The sequence below is a fragment of the Dendrobates tinctorius genome, unplaced genomic scaffold (assembly GCF_039654945.1).
Source record: "Dendrobates tinctorius isolate UK_male_01 unplaced genomic scaffold, ASM3965494v1 ptg000158l, whole genome shotgun sequence".
Taxonomy (NCBI): Eukaryota; Metazoa; Chordata; class Amphibia; order Anura; family Dendrobatidae; genus Dendrobates; species Dendrobates tinctorius.
This window is the reverse complement of record NW_027361825.1, coordinates 27464725-27477149: the sequence shown is the minus strand read 5'-3', so window position 1 is coordinate 27477149 and position 12425 is coordinate 27464725. Positions and strand designations below refer to the sequence as shown.

Genomic DNA, 12425 nt, shown 5'->3' with positions numbered 1-12425 from the left:
TATGCCTTGCGGATCCTAAAAAGGGACCCCCGCATTGCCAAAATGATGAACGATGACGACTACTGGTTGGCCAGCATCCTGGATCCACGCTATAAAGGCAAATTACAAAACATCATGCCACAGGAGAACCTTGACCTAATATTGGCTAATAAACAAGCAACTCTGGTAAATCGGTTGCTTGAGGCATTCCCAGCACACAGCAGCGGTGATGGTTCTCACACGAGCCGTACGGGCCGGGGGCAGCTTGGCAGAGGTGTTCGTGGTGCACACAGCAGAAGTGGCGTTGGAGACAGGGGTTTCATGACAATGTTGTGGACTGATTTTTCAAATACCGCTCACACAACTGGTAATACTGCATCGATGAAAAGTGACAGGAGACAGCAGTTGTCAACTATGGTTACAAACTACTTTTCCTCCCATATCGATGTTCTCCCACACAGGTCATTCCCCTTTGACTATTGGGCCGCTAAACTGGACACCTGGCCTGAATTGGCCCAATATGCCTTACAGGAGCTCGCTGGCCCAGCTGCAAGTGTGCTATCGGAAAGAGTCTTCAGTGCAGCTGGATCAATCCTGACAGAAAAAAGGACCCGTCTGTCAACCCAAAATGTGGATGATCTAACCTTCATTAAAATGAACCACGCATGGGTTTCCAAGGATTTTGTCCCACCTTCCCCTGATGACACATAGGGTGACAGAAAAATGGCTTGCTTTGGTCCACCTCTTCCTGGTACTTCACCTATTTCGCCTTTTGCATCAGCTGAATGTCCAACATCAACATATGCCACTTTCTAAAACTCCCTAACTGTGCTACCTCCCCCCCATGGCCGGGGTCACCACCTACCGCACGACACCGTGCGAGTGCCGTTGCCCTGGACAGGTGGGTAGGCCGACTCTTGGGCGCGGGCACTGGCACAGGGTCCCTCATAGTGCAATCAAGTGTCTCTGACGGTGATGGTGCACACCCGCCGTCAGACACACCGCTGTACTATGAGGGGCCCAGTGCCAGTACCGACACCCACAAGTGGGCCCCCCTTGCTTGGGCAGGGCCCCAGCATTTGCAATCTTTACCTCTCCCTGCTCCTCCGCTGTGTAATCTGGGCCGTCAAATCCATACTGTGCCTGACACCGTCTGAGCCTGCCTCCTGAGACATATATTTTGAATGTGTACGCTATCCATACATGTTATCTGGGGATACGGTACCCTTTCTAACCTTTGTGCAATCACGTGCAATCCATACTGGGCCTAACACCGTCTGAGCCTGCCTCCTGAGACATATATTTTGAATGTGTACGCTATCCATACATGTTATCCGGGGATACGGTACCCTTTCTAACCTTTGTGCAATCACGTGCAATCCATACTGTGCCTGACACCGTCTGAGCCTGCCTCCTGAGACATATATTTTGAATGTGTACGCTATCCATACATGTTATCCAGGGATGCGGTACCCTTTCTAACCTTTGTGCAATCACGTGCTATCCATACTGGGCCTGACACCGTCTGAGCCTGCCTCCTGAGACATATATTTTGAATGTGTACGCTATCCATACATGTTATCCAGGGATACGGTACCCTTTCTAACCTTTGTGCAATCACGTGCAATCCATACTGGGCCTAACACCGTCTGAGCCTGCCTCCTGAGACATATATTTTGAATGTGTACGCTATCCATACATGTTATCCGGGGATACGGTACCCTTTCTAACCTTTGTGCAATCACGTGCAATCCATACTGGGCCTAACACCGTCTGAGCCTGCCTCCTGAGACATATATTTTGAATGTGTACGCTATCCATACATGTTATCCGGGGATACGGTACCCTTTCTAACCTTTGTGCAATCACGTGCAATCCATACTGTGCCTGACACCGTCTGAGCCTGCCTCCTGAGACATATTTTGAATGTGTACGCTATCCATACATGTTATCCAGGGATACGGTACCCTTTCTAACCTTTGTGCAATCACGTGCAATCCATACTGGGCCTAACACCGTCTGAGCCTGCCTCCTGAGACATATATTTTGAATGTGTACGCTATCCATACATGTTATCCGGGGATACGGTACCCTTTCTAACCTTTGTGCAATCACGTGCAATCCATACTGGGCCTAACACCGTCTGAGCCTGCCTCCTGAGACATATATTTTGAATGTGTACGCTATCCATACATGTTATCCGGGGATACGGTACCCTTTCTAACCTTTGTGCAATCACGTGCAATCCATACTGTGCCTGACACCGTCTGAGCCTGCCTCCTGAGACATATATTTTGAATGTGTACGCTATCCATACATGTTATCCGGGGATACGGTACCCTTTCTAACCTTTGTGCAATCATGTGCAATCCATACTGGGCCTAACACCGTCTGAGCCTGCCTCATGAGACATATATTTTGAATGTGTACGCTATCCCTACATGTTATCCGGGGATACGGTACCCTTTCTAACCTTTGTGCAATCACGTGCAATCCATACTGGGCCTAACACCGTCTGAGCCTGCCTCCTGAGACATATATTTTGAATGTGTACGCTATCCATACATGTTATCCGGGGATACGGTACCCTTTCTAACCTTTGTGCAATCACGTGCAATCCATACTGTGCCTGACACCGTCTGAGCCTGCCTCCTGAGACATATATTTTGAATGTGTACGCTATCCATACATGTTATCCAGGGATACGGTACCCTTTCTAACCTTTGTGCAATCACGTGCAATCCATACTGGGCCTGACACCGTCTGAGCCTGCCTCCTGAGACATATATTTTGAATGTGTACGCTATCCATACATGTTATCCAGGGATACGGTACCCTTTCTAACCTCTGTGCAATCACGTGCAATCCAAACTGGGCCTAACACCATCTGAGCCTGACTCCTGAGACATATATTTTGAATGTGTACGCTATCCATACATGTTATCCGGAGATACGGTACCCTTTCTAACCTTTGTGCAATCACGTGCAATCCATACTGGGCCTAACACTGTCTGAGCCTGCCTCCTGAGACATATATTTTGAATTTGTACGCTATCCATACATGTTATCCGGGGATACGGTACCCTTTCAAACCTTTGTGCAATCACGTGCAATCCATACTGTGCCTGACACCGTCTGAGCCTGCCTCCTGAGACATATATTTTGAATGTGTACGCTATCCATACATGTTATCCAGGGATACGGTACCCTTTCTAACCTTTGTGCAATCACGTGCAATCCATACTGGGCCTTACACCGTCTGAGCCTGCCTCCTGAGACATATATTTTGAATGTGTACGCTATCCATACATGTTATCCGGGGATACGGTACCCTTTCTAACCTTTGTGCAATCACGTGCAATCCATACTGGGCCTAACACCGTCTGAGCCTGCCTCCTGAGACATATATTTTGAATGTGTACGCTATCCATACATGTTATCCGGGGATACGGTACCCTTTCTAACCTTTGTGCAATCACGTGCAATCCATACTGTGCCTGACACCGTCTGAGCCTGCCTCCTGAGACATATATTTTGAATGTGTACGCTATCCATACATGTTATCCAGGGATACGGTACCCTTACTAACCTTTGTGCAATCACGTGCAATCCATACTGGGCCTGACACCGTCTGAGCCTGCCTCCTGAGACATATATTTTGAATGTGTACGCTATCCATACATGTTATCCAGGGATACGGTACCCTTTCTAACCTTTGTGCAATCACGTGCAATCCATACTGGGCGTGAGAACGGCTGGCGAGCTGTTAAGCAAGCTACAGCACCTGTCCAGACAAGTACAGGGATTCCCTAGCGAGGAGACTTAGGCTGTGTGCACACGCTGCGGAAAAGGTGCGGATTCATCCGCGCGGATTTTGTACAATCCGCAGGTGAAACCGCAGGTCAAAAGACCTGCGGTTTTACCTGCGGATTGCTCTGCGGTTTTGCCCTGCGGTTTTTCATCTCTTCAATGGAGGAGATGGCAAACTGCAGGAGAATCCGCAGAAAGAATTGACATGTCAATTCTTTCTGCGGATTGAAAACCGCAGATAATCCGCGCCGAAAATTCCGCACCGTCTGCACTGCGGTTTTTGATTCCCATAGGGAATCATTGTACTGTACACCGCAGCAGAAACTGCTGCGGGTCCGCAGCGGCCAAAACCGCTGCGGAACCGCAGCAAAATCCGCAGCGTGTGCACACAGCCTCATTTGATTGTTTTCAATGTTGGGACAGCAATTTTTGGGGAGCACTATACTCTGGAGAATGATAGATGGGGCCCACTATACACTGGAACATTCCAAAGGTGGACATCAGACACTGGAGCAGCATTTACAGGGCCCATTATACACTAGAGCATTAGAAATGGGGCCCATTATGTTTGGAGCATTATTTGGGCCCATAAGACAGTGGAGCTTCATCCATGGGGACCAACATATACTGTAGCATTATGTGGAGCTCATCATATACTGTTTCAAACATTATATGGGACCAATGATTCTGTATGGAGAAATAGATGGGCCTCGTCATGAGATGTAAAAAGTGAGGTATTTTTCATTGTACTATACCGCTATTTATCTGCCGTATCGGAGCATGATGAGTTGTGGTATGTGTTAAAGGGGCGCTCTTTCGCCCAGGGCACATGAAAACCTGCAGCCAGCCCTCCCCCCCCCACAACTTTAGCCAAATAACCCCCATTTTTCAGTGCGTAACTTGTATTATGAAGTTAATTAAGGTTGACAAGCTTAAGTAAGAAGAATTGATGCTTTTGGCATTCAAATGGGCACTGTAGGTGTGTTTCCTGTCCTCCTCTCACTGCCGACTTTTATTCCCCATTGACTTACATTGGGTTTCGTGTTTCGGGACGACCCCGACTTTTCCCTATAATCGGACGATCTTGCTCGACCCGACTTTTGGAAAAGTCGGGTTTCACGAAACGAAACGCGACCCTAAAAAACCAAAAGTCGCTCAACTCTAGTGGTGAGCACTTTGAATCCCCAAGTGCTTCACAAAAGTTTATAATGCCCAGGCGTGTAAATAAAAAAATCATATTTTTTTCACAACCATGACCTTTTAGTCCCCAATTCTTTTATTTTCCCAAGGGTAACAGGAGAAATTGGACCCCAAAAGTTGTTGTCCTATTTGTCATGAGTACGCTTGTACCCCATATGTAGGAGTAAACCACTGTTTGGGCGCATGGCAGAGCTTGGAAGAGAAGGAGCACCGTTTGACTTTTTCAGCGCAAAATTGGTTGCAATTGAGATCAGACACCTTGTTGCGTTTGAAGAGCACCTGATGTTCCCAAACAGTGGAAACCCCCCAATTCTAACTCCAACCCTAACCCAAACACACCCTTAACCCTAATCTCAACCCTAGCCCTATTGGGAAAATGGAAATAAATACATTTTTTTAATTGTATTATTTTTCCCTAACTAAGGGGGTGATAACGGGGGGTTTGATTTACTATTTATGGCGGGTTTTTATGTTTGGCAGCTGTCACACGCTAAAAGATGCTTTTTATTGTAAAAATAGTTTTTGCATCATCACATTTTGAAAGCTATAATTTTTCCATATTTTGACCCACTGAGTCATGTGAGATCTTATTTTTTGCGGGACGAGTTGACGTTTTTATTGGTACTATTTTTGGGCAGGTGCCATTTTTTGATCGCTTTTTATTCTGATTTTTGGGACGCAGAATGAACAAAAACCAGCATTTCATGAATTCCGTTTGGGGGGTGCGTTTACACTGTTCTGCGTGCGGTAAAATTGATAACGTGGTTTTATTCTTTGGGTCTGTATGATTACAGCGATACCTCATTTATGTCTTTTTTTATGTTTTGGCACTTTTATACAATAAAACCAATTTTATATAAAAAATAATTATTTTTGCATCGCTTTATTCTGCGAGCTATAACTTTTTTATTTTTTCGCTTATGATGCTGTGTGGCAGATCATTTTTTGCAGGACAAGATGATGTTTTCAGCGGAACCATGTTTATTAATTTCTGTCTTTTTTATCGAGTGTTGTTGCACTTTTTGTTCGGCAATATGCTGATAAAGCATTGTTTTTAGCTTAGTTTTTTTTTGAAGGGGTTAACTAGTGGGACAGTTTTATAGGGCGGGTCGTTACAGACGCGGCGATACTAAATATGTGTACTTTTATTGTTTTTTTGTTATGTAGAAAAAAAAGAATTTATTAGGGAATTTTTTTTAATTTATTTAGGGTTTTTTTTAAATTATTTTGCAAGTGTTTTTGTCTTGAGTCAGATTGCTGATCTGACAGTTTGGACAGCACTCTGTCAGATCAGCGATCTGACAGGCGCTACTGCAGGCTTCCTCCGTGCCTGCTCTCAGCAGGCAGTGAGGAAGCTGCCTCGCTGCAGGACTCCGAAGGCCCCCACAGCCATATTGGATCCGGGGGCCTGCAGGGTAGAGGACCCTCGGAGCGACGCAGCACATCGCGTCGCTCCGAGGGTGTCAGGGAAGTGCGCAGGAAGCCCCCTCCCTGTGCGATTCTTCCCTGTGCCCCCGGAACACTGTGATCATGTTTGATCGCAGTATGCCAGGGTTAATTTGCCAGGAGCCGTCCATGACTGCCCCTGACACATAGTGTCAGGTGTCAGCTGTGATAATCAGCTGACACCCGGCCGCGATCAGCGGCGCTCCCCCTGTGAGCGCCGCTGATCGCGTTGGACGTACTATTCCATCCTTGGGACTTGTGTCCCTGGTCACATGGACGGAATAGTACGTCCAATGTAGGAAAGAGGTTAAAGGGAACCTATCACCAGGTTTGGCTGATATAAGATGCGGCCATTGCCTTTCAGGGCTTATCTACAGCATTCTATAATTATGTAGATAAGCCCCTGATCCGACCTGAAAGATAAGAAAAATAGGTTTTTATTATTCTCACCAGGGGATGATCCGGTCCAATGGGTGTCGCAGGTCTAGGTCCGACACCTCCCATCTTCTTGAGATGCCGCCCATCTGCTTGCTTCATGGCTCCCCAGCATCGTGCTCCTGTGCAGGTGTACTTATCTGCCCTGTTGAGGGCAGACCAAAGTACTGTAGTGTGCAGGCACTGGGCCTCTCTGACCTTTCCCAGCACCTGTGCACTGCAGTACTTTGCTCTGCTCTCAAGAGGGCAGGAGCGCAATGCTGGGGGAGACTGAAGCAAGCAGGAAGTTGGGAGTCGCCGGACCAGGACCTGTGACACCCATTGGACTGGACCGCCCCTGGGTGAGTATAATAAAAGTTATTTTTCTTCTCTTGCAGGTGGGATCCAGGGCTTATCTACAGCATTATAGAGTGCTGTAGATAAGCCCTGAAAGGTGATGGCCGCATCTTATATCGGCCAAAACTGTTGACAGCTTCGCTTTAAAGAAACTTCAAAATGTTTTAAGCAGCTCCCAATTGACACTTTGATCAATTTTGAAGCTTTTATGATTCAAGAATGCACGTGGCCATTAGTCCCAGTGCTAGAGTTGAGCGACTTTGGTCGGATCGGGTTTCATGAAACAAAATTTTCCCTCCGACTAGGGCAAAAAAAGTTGGAGTTTCATCCGAAACCCGACCCCAATGCAAGTCAATGGGGAATAAAAGTCGGCATTGAGTGGATGAATGTCATCCGCTCAATGCCGACTTTTATTCCCTATTGACTTGCATTGGGGTCGGGTTTCGGACGAAACTCCGACTTTTTTTTGCCCTAGTCGGACCAGTTTCATCTGAAACAAATTTTGTTTCATGAAACCCGATCCGACCAAAGTCGCTCAACTCTAGTCCCCACTACTGCAAATGGAACCTTTAACCCCTTCACGACCAGTGACATAGTGTATGCGTCATGAAAGTCGGTGCCATTCTGACCAATGACGCATACCCTGTGTCATGACATCAAAGCCCCCCTGCGGGTCGGGTGACCGGGGTCAATGAAAGGTCACCTGACCCGCAGATACAGGGGGCTTTGTACTTCACCACAGGGGGCGTAGCTTCGCCCCCACGTGGCTACGATTGCTCTGATTGGCTGTTAAAAGTGAAACAGCCAATCAGAGCGATAGTAATATTTCATCAATGAAAATTGATGAAATATTACAATCCAGCCATGGCCGATGCTGCAGTAGCATCGGACATGGCTGGAGACCCAGATCCAACCCCCCCATGACTCATGGGACCGATCGGCCCCCGATACCGCCGCCGTCATCATCTGCTCCCCTCCCCCTTCTTTCCGCTCCCCCCCACCTTCCGACCCTCCTCACCCCCCCGGTACCACCGATGTCCCGCTCCGGCTCCCGGTGTTCCGCCTTCCTGCTTCATGGGTGCCGCCATCTTGGAAAATGGCGGGCGTATGCGCTGTGTGCCCGCCGGCTGCAGATTCATTCATTCATTTTGATCACTCTCACAGTGATCAAAATAAAATAAAAAGTAAATAAACCCCCGTTTATCACCCCCATAGGTAGGCACAACTAATAAAATAAAGAAAATAATTTCATTTTTATTTTTCCGTTAGGGTTAGGGTTCGGGTTGGAATTAGGGTTAGGGTTAGGGTTGGAATTAGGGTTAGGGTTGGAATTAGGGTCAGGGTGGAATTAGGGTTAGGGCTGGAATTAGGGTAAGGGTTGGAATAAGGGTTAGGGTTAGGGTGGAATTAGGGTTAGGGTTGGATTTAAAGTTAGGGTTGGAATTAGGTTTAGGGTTAGAGTGGAATTAGGGTTAGGGTTGGAATTAGGGTTAGGGTTGATTTTAGGATTAGGGTTGGAATTAGGGTTAAAATTAGGGTTAGGGATATGTGGGGTTAGGGTTGTGGTTAGGGGTGTGTTGTTGTTAGGGTTGGAGATAGAATTGAGGGGTTTCCACTGTTTAGGCACATCAGGGGGTCTCCAAAAGTGTATTGGTGCCACCATTGATTCTAGCCAATTTTGCGTTCAAGAAGTCAAACGGTGCTCCCTCCCTTCCAAGCCCCGACGTGTGCCCAAACAGTGGTCTACCCCAACATATGGGGTATCAGCGTACTCAGGAAAAATTGCACAACAACTTTGGGTGCCTATTTTCACCTTTTACCCTTGGGAAAATAAAAAATTGGGGGCTAAAAAATTATTTTTAGGGAAAAATATTATTTTTTTATTTTCACATCTCTGCGTTATAAACTTCTGTGAAGCAGTTGGGGGTTCAAAGTGCTCACCACACATCTAGATAAGTTCCTTGGAAGGTCTAGTTTCCTAAATGGGGTACTTGTGGGGGGTTTCTACTGTTTAGGCACATCAGGGGCTCTGCAAACATAACAACGACCGCAGACCATTCCATCAAAGTCTGCATTTCAAAACGTCACTACTTCCCTTCCGAGCCCCGACGTGTGCCCAAACAGTGGACCCCCCACATATTGGGTACCAGCGTACTCAGGACAAACTGGACAACAACTTTTGGGGTCCAATTTATCCTGTTACCCTTGTGAAAAAAAAATTGTGGGCTAAAAATGATTTTTTTTTTAGGAAAAAAAAATGATTTTTTATTTTCATGGCTCTGCGTTATAAACTTCTGTGAAGCACTTGGGGGTTCAAGGTGCTCACCACGCATCTAGATAAGTTCCTTGGGGGGTCTAGCTTACAAAATGGGGTCAGTTGTGGGTGGTTTCCACAGTTTAGGTACATCAGGTTCTCTGCAAATGTAACATGATGCCCGCAGAACCATTCCATCAAAGTCAGCATTTCAAAATGTCACTACTTCCCTTCCGAGCCCCGATGTGTGCCCAAACAGTGGTTCCCCCCCCGCATATGGGGTACCATCGTACTCAAGACAAACTGGACAACAACTTTTAGGGTCCAATTTATCTTGTTACCCTTGTGAAAAAAAAAATGCGGGCTAAAAATAATTTTTTTTAGGGAAAAAAATGATTTTTTATTTTCACGGCTCTGCCTTATAAACTTCTGTGAAGCACTTGGGGGTTCAAGGTGCTCACCACAAATCCAGATAAGTTTCTTGGGGGGGTCTAGTTTCCAAAATGTGGTCACTTGTGGGGGGTATCCACAGTTTAGGTACATCAGGGGCTCGGCAAATGTAACATGACGCCCGCAGACCATTCCATCAAAGTCAGCATTTCAAAATGTCTGTACTTCCCTCCCGAGCCCCGACGTGTGCCGAAACAGTGGTCCCCTCCCACATATGGGGTACCAGCGTACTCAGGACAAACTGGAAAACAACTTTTGGGGTCCAATTTCTCCTGTTACCCTTGTGAAAATAAAAAATTGCACACTAAAAAATAATTTTTTGAGGAAAAAAATATTTTTTATTTTCACGGCTCTGCGTTATAAACTTCTGTGAAGCACCTGGGGGTCACTATGCATCTAGATAAGTTCCTTAGGGGGAAAGTTTCATCAGGGTTCTAGTTTCCAAAATGGGGTCACTTGTGGGAGAGATCCAATGTTTAGGCAAACAGGGCCTCTCCAAACGCGACATGGTAACCGCTAAATATTCCAGCATATTTTCCATTCAAAAAGTCAAATGGCGCTCCTTCCCTTCTGAGCCCTGCCGTGCACCCAAACATTGGTTTATGACCACACACCACATATGAGGTATCAGTGTACTCAGGAGAAATTGCCCAACAAATTTTAGGATCCATTTTATCCTGTTGCCCATGTGAAAATGAAAAAATTGATGTTAAAAATTTTGGTTGGAAAAATGAAAATGTCCATTTTTTCTTTCCACGTTGCTTTAGTTAGTGTGAAGCACCTGAAGGGTTAATAATCTTCTTGAATGTAGTTTTGAGTAGCTTGAGGGGTGCAGTTTTTAGAATGGTATACCTTTTGGGTATTTTCTGCCCCCTCAAAGTGGCTTCAAATGTGAGGTGGTCCCTAAAAAAATGGTTTTGTAAATTTTGTTGTAAAAATGAGAAATCACTGATCAACTTTTAACCCTTATGACTTCCTAACAAAAAAAATTTGTTTCCAAAATTGTGCTGATGTAAAGTAGACATGTGGGAAATGTTATTTAGAAACTATTTTGTGTCACATAACTCTGGTTTAACGGAATAAAAATTCAAAATTTGAAAATTGCGAAATTTTTTACATTTTCGCCAAATTTCTGATTTTTTCACAAATAAACGCAAAAATTATCGACCTAAGTTTACTACTAACATCAAGCCCAATATGTCACGAAAAAACAATCTCAGAAACGCTAGGATCCGTTCCAGAGTTATTACCTCATAAAGGGACATTGGTCAGAATGGCAAAAAATGGCCTGGTCATTATGGTCAAAATAGGCTTGGTCATGAAGGGGTTAAGGTAAGCCGTCATCACATTTTTGTAAATTGAAGCAGCAGCCTGGCTGGCTAGGCACTTATCTCCCAATAAAAAACACACCTTTTATGTAGACATCTGATGTGCCAGTCATTAGAAATCAAGCATGAAAGTTATATGCAAATCAGGCTGGAAGAGCGCTGGAAGTGTGTCAAAATAGCCGTCCAAGAACAACAATCTGCCCCCAGTGCAGATCTAGCCTGATTTGTTACAGATTATGCCATGAACTGAGCAGCAGTACTAGACAAAGCCTATGGACAGAGGTGGCGCTGTTTCTGAAAGAGTAGCTTTGTTTTTCTATGTCTTCCCAACTCCTTCAGTCTCGCTGTAGATACAATCCGCTTTACCTTAACCAAATCCTTGTGCAGTTCTGTGAGGTTGACCTGGAAGATATTCCCCAGTAGCGGCAGAGGTCGGGGTCCCGGGGGGAGATTTCTTGGCTCATTCTTCTTCCAAACTTTAAAAAGGTAAATCAGGATAGTTACAGCAGTAGTAAGGAGAAGTGTCGCCCCTATGCTCATCCCCATCCTGAAGGTCCCAGCTTCAGAGAGAACAGCCTGAGAAAATTGTGTCAGTGTTGTGTTTGCTCGGTGTCTCGTTTCAGGATTCTCAGTTCCAAGGATAATAGTGTTATGTAACATCCAGGGGCCTTCTTTCCCAAAAGAGGGGCAACTTCCGAATATCAACAAGAGCTGCATTCAGAAAAAGGACAGAGAGACTCCAAAAGAGCAAATAATAATAGCACAAATGTGTATAATAGGGAACTGTATACTAGTACAAAGAAGCAGAAATTGAGACTGTAAAAATGGAGAGAAATGTGGACTGAGAAGTGAAGAAAGAGAGATAGATAGATAAGATAGATAAATAGAAAATATATAGATGATTGATCAATAAATAGATAGAGAATATATAAATAATAGTTAGATAATAGATTGATAGATCGATAAATAGATAGATAACAGATAGATTATAGATAGACAGATAAAAAAATAGTAAAAAGGAGGCAGCACTCCAAATCCAAAAACAAAAAAGGGACTTTTATAGCCCACTCAGGAGAAATCTTATATGCGATTGTGGGAAGAGGAGATAAGATGGGAGCAGGCAAGACGCTCTTGTGAGGAAGGAAGGTTGTGTGCAGGTAAGTACCGGGAGACTAGGTCACATAAGT

The 12425-nt window shown here is 45.3% G+C and overlaps 1 protein-coding gene across 1 annotated transcript in view; it reads right to left on the bottom strand.

The window, feature by feature from the left end:
* Positions 1–11864, bottom strand: part of LOC141052008 (cytochrome P450 2H2-like) — a 37971-nt gene extending 26107 nt beyond the window's left edge. The window contains exon 1 of the mRNA XM_073549175.1: positions 11605–11864. Within this exon, the coding sequence (XP_073405276.1) occupies positions 11605–11784 (180 nt within the window). The 5' untranslated portion in view covers positions 11785–11864. The remainder of the gene's footprint in view (positions 1–11604) is intronic.
* Between the last annotated feature and the right edge of the window lie 561 nt (positions 11865–12425).